This window comes from Theobroma cacao, chromosome 3 (assembly GCF_053813885.1).
Source record: "Theobroma cacao isolate CCN51 chromosome 3, ASM5381388v1, whole genome shotgun sequence".
Taxonomy (NCBI): Eukaryota; Viridiplantae; Streptophyta; class Magnoliopsida; order Malvales; family Malvaceae; genus Theobroma; species Theobroma cacao.
This window is the reverse complement of record NC_142641.1, coordinates 40,855,451-40,863,012: the sequence shown is the minus strand read 5'-3', so window position 1 is coordinate 40,863,012 and position 7,562 is coordinate 40,855,451. Positions and strand designations below refer to the sequence as shown.

The window sequence follows — 7,562 nt, the reverse complement described above, 5'->3', positions numbered from 1 at the left end:
AATTCAAACATACCTTAAAACAAGGAAGGATAGGAGTGATTGTGCACTTTCAATTTAATTTTCTTCCACTTTCCTGGAAACTCAATTAGGAAATTAAAACCTTCCCCCTAAATCTTTCCCAACAAACCCTAAGAAGCTCTCCCCAATTTTCCTTCACATTCTCAAAGGAAAGAACGAAAAGAATGGAGAATTCGACTCAAGAATCCCACCTGAGATCCGACAACTCCATAACCTACGAGTCGCCCTGCCCAGTTTACGCCATGGCCTTATCTTCCGCGCCTTCCCGCACGAGTCTCAACCACCAACGCATCGCTCTCGGCAGTTTCATCGAAGACTACGCTAACAGAGTCGACATAATCTCATTCGATCCTGAAACCCTTTCCTTCAAACCCCACCCAACTCTTTCTTTCGACCACCCTTACCCACCCACGAAACTCATGTTCCAACCCAACCGAAAGTCCCCTTCCTCTTCTTCCTCCGACCTCCTTGCTTCATCCGGCGACTACCTCCGCCTCTGGGAAGTTCGAGAGTCTTCCATCGAACCTTTCTCCGTTCTCAACAACAGCAAAACCAGCGAGTTTTGTGCCCCCTTAACTTCCTTCGATTGGAACGATGTTGACCCCAAGAGAATCGGGACCTCCAGCATCGACACCACGTGTACCATTTGGGACATCGAAAAAGGCGTTGTTGAAACCCAGTTGATCGCTCACGATAAAGAGGTTTACGACATTGCTTGGGGTGAAGCTAGAGTTTTTGCTTCCGTTTCCGCTGATGGGTCCGTAAGGATTTTCGATTTAAGAGACAAAGAACATTCGACGATTATATATGAGAGTCCTCAACCGGATTCCCCTTTGTTAAGATTAGCTTGGAACAAGCAAGATTTGAGGTATATGGCTACGATTCTAATGGATAGCAATAAAGTTGTGATTTTGGATATAAGGTCACCTACAATGCCGGTAGCTGAGCTGGAGAGGCATCGAGCCAGTGTCAATGCGATTGCCTGGGCTCCACAAAGTGGTAGGCATATATGTTCTGCTGGGGATGATACGCAGGCACTTATTTGGGAGTTGCCTACGGTGGCTGGACCTAATGGGATTGATCCTTTGTCTATGTACTCGGCTGGCTCCGAAATCAATCAGTTGCAGTGGTCCGCTGCACAGCCTGATTGGATTGCCATTGCTTTTTCTAACAAAATGCAGCTGCTCAAAGTTTGAGGTTCGAGACTCTGTTTCCTTGCTTGAAATGTATTAAATGTCTCATTTTTGTTGCATAAAATGCTTAAGCTTGATTTGCTGTGTGAATAAATTGTAGAATCACCTTTATTTAAGCCTGTTAATTCTGTTATTATTGGTGAAGTCTTGGTGAAATTCCTTAAAGATTAATTAAGTTTATCATCAAAGAGTAAACAGTGCCTCAAAAGTATTTAAGTTTCAGTTGTAAAAAAGCATCTTCCATTACCATGTTAAGTTTGGCTTGTTTGATGCTTGATATGCTTTATGTAAATACAATTGAACAAAACTTTCCTTTTTAAATTGTTTTATGTCATAAAGTTTTGGAATAGAATTCCACTAAGCATTCAGGAGATCAGATTGATGATGAACTTCATGTTAGGGAATTTAAGTGAACAAGATATTCTCCTGGAAAACAAGAAATGAAAAAGAATTTCGTTTACTTTATTTTTGTTTCCACTTTCCATCACGTTCAAACTTATGGTTTCTGAATTTATGTGGTATGCAAACTAATTTTATCTGCTTTAAAAGGCAGTTCATCTTACCTGCCATCTTAGGATAGTTTTACACACGTGTTTGTGCGCGCGCCCCTATTCATAACATGATAGCCATTAACTAAGCCAACTTTCATCTAACATATATTTTAAAGGTGAAGTAACAGTTTCCTTAATTTAGATTAAAAGGAAAAATGTTCAGTCTTCTAGTTAATTGTTGCTTAAAACAGAAAGCTTTCCTCTGGAATGTTGATAAAAACATGGAGTGGCCCATGCTTCTAAATCAATGATGTGGTGAAGGCTTGTCCATCAATTTAATTCAAGTTGGGCCTAGATGTTATAAAGCCTATAATTTCTTGCAAAATGTTCAAGTCTCATTGTGTGCTACAAATGCTGGAGTATGGACTAGATGAAGAGAGTGACACACCAAGGGTCAAGTTCTAATGCCCGATATGAAGCTATATTGCTTTTACTTTGTTTATGTATGTGAACGATTTAAGGTTATTATAATATCACATAACAGATTCTACTGTAATAAACTACTTTATAGAAGTAGGTATTTGTATCAGTAGGCCAACAAAATTTTCATTATGGTTTTCCTCTTTCCCAATATAGTAATCTCTGAGAATGTTTACATATGAAATATATTTATTAGACAGTTCATTTACCGTGTGAGTGTCACTTGTTCAGATCCCTTACGGCATTATGAAGACATGTGACCTAAGCGACATATTTTTGCATTTTACTCATTCTTGGTCGGTGAAGCTGATTCAATGGGAATTCTTCTTCAAGCCCTGATGTGGATGATTTAGTATTTGGTTGAGAAATTATTTGAGGTTCCTTGTTTAGCCATTTAGCTTCATTAATCATTGATAGTAAGCTGTGTGCACTTGTTGGTTGTTTAGAAAAGCACTGTTTTGTTGTATAGCTTGAAAGCCTTGGAGTAAAGTTCTTGCCAAAAAAGAGAAGTCAATCATCCAGTCCTGGCATAGAACCTATCAACTCTGATTGGAACTCTTGACTAGTATAGTTCCCATCAGCGGCTGAAAGTACTAGTAGTAGTTTTTTGTGTATTTGTTGTATAGGGTGTCAGCTCGTGGCTGGTGAAACTATTCATAACTTGAGGGCTCAATATTGAATGATCGTTGCAACAGGTGTCCAGGGAGCCTTGATGAGTTTAGAACTGTGGCTAGTTTTCCTGCTGCTGGAGGTGTTTTCCCCCCAATGCTATGTAAAACGTTTTTCGAAGAAAATATGAAGATTATATGTATCTCTTTTGCTTAGTCTAAGAGAAGGGAAATCTAATGGCCGAAAGGACAAAAAAAAAAAAAATGGGGGGGGGGGGGGGGGGGGGGGGGTGTGGAAAGGGAGGGGAGCGTCTGACCAATTATTCCTTGTTTATTCTAAATGAATTGTGAACTCTATCTCCATTAATGGTGCCCCGTTTTGAAAGTCACTTTTAATCTGTGTATTTCCTCTAAAATGTTGTAATTGTTATTAAATCCCATTAATTAGGAGTATTGAAGAGTGATTTCTTCTTGCCTCATAGAAAGGCATTGTATAGCTTAGGATTATGTAAAATTATATTCCAATATTTTCCATTTAAAAGGTATGAATCTTGAAAAGAGGCTGCAATATGAAAATATTATAAATTAAAAATTCTAATTATTTTGAAGTTTCATTGAGAAGATTGAATTAAAAGTATTCTACTGTATACTTAATTGTCACATAGCATGAACAAATACCACTGTGTAGTCATTGTAAAATTTTATTGATAAAGTATTGGAAATAACAAAAATCAAATAGGAGTTGGACTTGTCAAAACATGACACTAACTATTTGTTTTAATTCAAACTGATAGTTATCCATTTCATTGGTCCGTGAAGTACTATTTGGAATGAGATCAAAATTCAGTTGGCTTGGACGTCAGAATCAGAGGCCTTCCTGATCTGATGATAATGAGACCTGGTCCAATTTGGCATAGCCCGAAGCTCCTCTCGTCTCAAAATTTTGTTGCCGTTAAGTCGCGTTTTGCCTATCGTAATCTTTCTACATTACCTCTCGCTCACGGTTTACGGTCAGAAGGAATAACATGTATAAAATTATGTTAACAGTTAAAGAAACCCCAAATGGAAATTTCCCCCATAGAGTATTGGCATCTTTGCAATTGCAAGCAATCAAGTAAATGTCTGAATGATTTTTTACAAGTAGTATCCGAAACAATCATTCATGAGAAGAATTTTAATGGATATTGAATAATGCCACCCCCACCCCCTCCCCCTCTCCTCTCCTCTCCTCTCCTCAGTTGAAGCTGACTATATATCCCTTCATTTTATAATTTCTTGCAAAAGCAATTTAATGGACTTTAGAAGTTACAAAGGATGCCTTCCGAATTAATCTTGTCGTGAGGGCAATGCATTGCAGGGTATGCTAATTGCTAAGCTCGCACCTACCAAGTGGGAACTGAATACTTGTGTATTTTGGCTTTGAAATCAAGCCTTTCTTGTACGACTCAGTCATGTAGGTTAAGCTTGAGCTTCTGTATGCCTCCAGTCAACTCTACTATTATTACTACTATCTTTAAATTTCTTATTTCTTCATTTCTGAAACAAACCAAACTAATCATGGTCAACAATGTGGCTTGTGATAAAGCAGAAAGAAGCCTTATGATTTGGCAATCGCTTTCTCATACTCTTTTCTTTCATGGACTTCACATAATCCGTTGATTAGTCTTCAGGCCAATCCTTGCGTGCCGACTTTTAAGTTTGATTCCTCAGTCAATTTATTTTTAAAGGCAAAAGTCAAGGCAAATTGTACTGGTGATAGAGATCCCCCACCAAAATTAACAACTCTGGAAAAAAAGGCCTTGGCCCCCTCTTTCTCAACAAAAGAACAAAATCACCTGCCTGGCAACTCCACGGCTCCGTTTTGACAAATAAGTTTCATGTTGCCCCACGTGGAGCCAGTGGGCCTAAGCTATACGCTGCTTGATCTCGTGAATTCATCAGGCAAAGCTTTTCAAAGTTTCATCTTTGTATTGATTTTGTGTTGTCATTATTTTTAATTTTTAGTTCCTTCAACAGGTACTATATCTTAATTTCTATGGCCTTAATCAAATTGATTGTACCCAATGGCTAATTCAAATAATAAATTGCAAAGGTCCGTTCACGATAGCTGCTACTATATTCCAAGCATATGGAATATTGGAATTGATTGTTTGTAGTAATGCGCATCATCATTACGTTTCGAACTCAGCCTTCCCATCCAGCGTAAAGCATTGAACATTTATGATTATTGCGAGGAGGATTCCTACAGTATATGCAGCAAGGATTTGGTGTCCTTGCAATCCAAATTTCAGACAAGAACATCCAGGACCTTCTATGATTCTGCCTGATTTTCTCCACTCCAATTGTTCGTAACTAATGGGAAGCTTTGTCCTAACAATCTGGCTTACCTCATTCCAGTAATATAAATTAGGTGTCTTAACTACACTTTGCAGAATGGGTTTCATCTCCAAAACATGAGGATAAAAAATCAACATCAAATCAAATGTGACCAGCTACTGTTTTTGACCTTTGTTTATGTATGTGCTATATGTCCAACGACTTCCAAGGATATATGTTATAATTCCCCGTTAGAACTAGAGATGCTATTTCCGAAATTTCTTTGGCTGCCTCAACTTCATTATCTAATATGCTATTTCCTGTTGAATGATTCCTTCCCATGATTTGAAAATGTTATGGTTACTCTCAAATCGAAAGCCAGAAACAAAGGCAAGCATTAAAGTTTATATGCTGTTAATTTGCCTTATGGGTTTGAGGCAAAGGTGCAAGATCCTGAGTATGGACGTGAAAATTTCGAATAAAGGATTTGGTAGGACTCCAAGTGATAGCAGTTGCTTCAAATTGCTGGGATATTGGAATCATGAAAATCTGTTAGCACAATTTTCTTTGTTATCCTACACCAAGTCGTTGATTACCTCATTTCATCGCATCTAGCATTGACTGAAGGGTTGATTACACATGCGAATTCGTAGTCTTGTCCTTCAGAAAATGAGTTTTTGTTTGATAATAATGCGCCATGTGATAAATCTAGAGAAAGAGAGTTTGAAGAGATCGTAAAGCAAGCCAGTGAAATGAAAATTAAATTCTTCTATTAATGAAATCAATCATTACAAAGATTTATATATAGAATTTCTCAACCAATAGAAAAAATAGTCTTCAACTAACTAAGTAATTAACAACTAACTTGAAGACTTAACGTTTACAACATAGTAAAACTGTAATTCCTAAAATTACACTAACCACTATAAATAATACACTCATTCTTTCAATCTTTTGAACACAAGAGTTCCATCCTCTAGTTCAGTTGACTTTCAATACTCAGGAACTCTATTTTGAGTTTAAAAATCAACTTCAATATATGATACTCCCCTTCAAGTTGAATTGTGTATGCTATGCGCATTCAACTTGCTTGAAAGTCTTTGAAACACTGTCGGTTGTAAAGCTTTTGTAAATAAATCTGCAACTTGCAAAACTGTTGAAAATGAACAAGCTCAATCAAACTAGCTTTTACTTTCTATCTTATGAAATGACAATCCATTTCAATATGTTTGGTTCTCTTATGTAATATTGGATTTTTACATATATGAATGATAGATTGGCTTTCTATATACAATTTTACAGCTTTTGAATTCTTAATCCCAAAATCAAAAGTAGATATTTTAGCCATATTACCTCACGGCATGTAGTTGCCATGGAATGGTATTCTGCTTCTGTAGAAATTCTTACAACTACAAGTTGTTTCTTGCACTTTCAATTGACCAAAGAATCACCAAGAAAAACACAGAAGCCTATCACTGATCTTTTTGTAATAAGACATCCAACCCAATCACTATCTAAATAAGCAGGAAGGTGTAAATCAGATTTGAAACTTAATAAAATTCCTTGCCCTAGTGATCCTTTCAAATATTTCAATATTCTATATGCTCCCATAAGATGTACATGACCCGGTTTATCCATAAATTGAGATAATGTCTGTACTGCATAGGAGATATCAGGTCTTGTAAATGTCAAGTATAAAAGCTTCCTAATGAGTTGTCTATAAACTGTTGCATCTACTAATCTTTCTTCATCAGTAGCTTTTTTTAACTTGTGATTATAGTCGATAGGAGTTGATATTAGTTTTGCACCAAGAAGCCCATGCTCTTCCAACATATCCAAAGTATACTTCCTCTGGAAAATAAATATACCTTTCATTGACCTTGCTACTTCAAGTCCTAGGAAGTATTTAACCTCCCTAAGATCCTTTAGCTTGAAATGTGAACTCAAAAACTTTTTGACATCATGTGATAACTGAAGAGAACTAGATCCAATTATAATGTCATCAACATAAACCAATAGTGCTATAAAACCACCATTGTTTGCATTCATAATAAACAGAGAATAGTCTGATAAGGATTGTTTAAAACCATACTCTGTTAAAGCTGTAGTGAATTTAGCATTCCATTACCTAGAAGCCTGCTTTAAGCCATATAAAGATCTATGTAGTCTGCAAACTAGCTTGGTATTAGGTGGATACTCCTCCTTCACCTGATACCAAGTGGTAATGACATATACACTTCTTCATTAAGGTCACCATTAAGAAAAGCATTGTCAATGTCCAGTTGAGACCAAAGCCATCCTCAAGTTGTTGCTAAGGCCAAAAAACCTCTAACAGCAACCTGTTTATCGGCAAGACTAAAAGTTCCCTGATAATCAACACCTTCAATTTGACTATAGCCTTTTGCAACCAAACAAGCTTTAAACCTCTCTATTCTGCCATATGCCTTCATTTTAGT

The 7,562-nt window shown here is 36.9% G+C and overlaps 1 protein-coding gene across 2 annotated transcripts; it reads left to right on the top strand.

Moving 5' to 3' along the window:
* Nucleotides 1–2,993, top strand: TTG1 (Transducin/WD40 repeat-like superfamily protein). Of its 2 annotated transcripts, none has more exons than XM_007039151.3 (2): nt 1–1,215; nt 1,954–2,390. In XM_007039151.3, the coding sequence occupies exon 1, from the start codon at nt 183–185 to the stop codon at nt 1,212–1,214; it is 1,032 nt and encodes a 343-aa protein (XP_007039213.3). In that variant the 5' UTR covers nt 1–182; the 3' UTR covers nt 1,215; nt 1,954–2,390. The 2 variants fall into 2 exon arrangements, with proteins under 2 accessions (XP_007039213.3, XP_007039212.3); XM_007039150.3 differs by lacking the exon at nt 1,954–2,390 and adding an exon at nt 2,414–2,993 and having other exon boundaries at nt 4–1,215.
* Nucleotides 2,994–7,562: the final 4,569 nt, after the last annotated feature.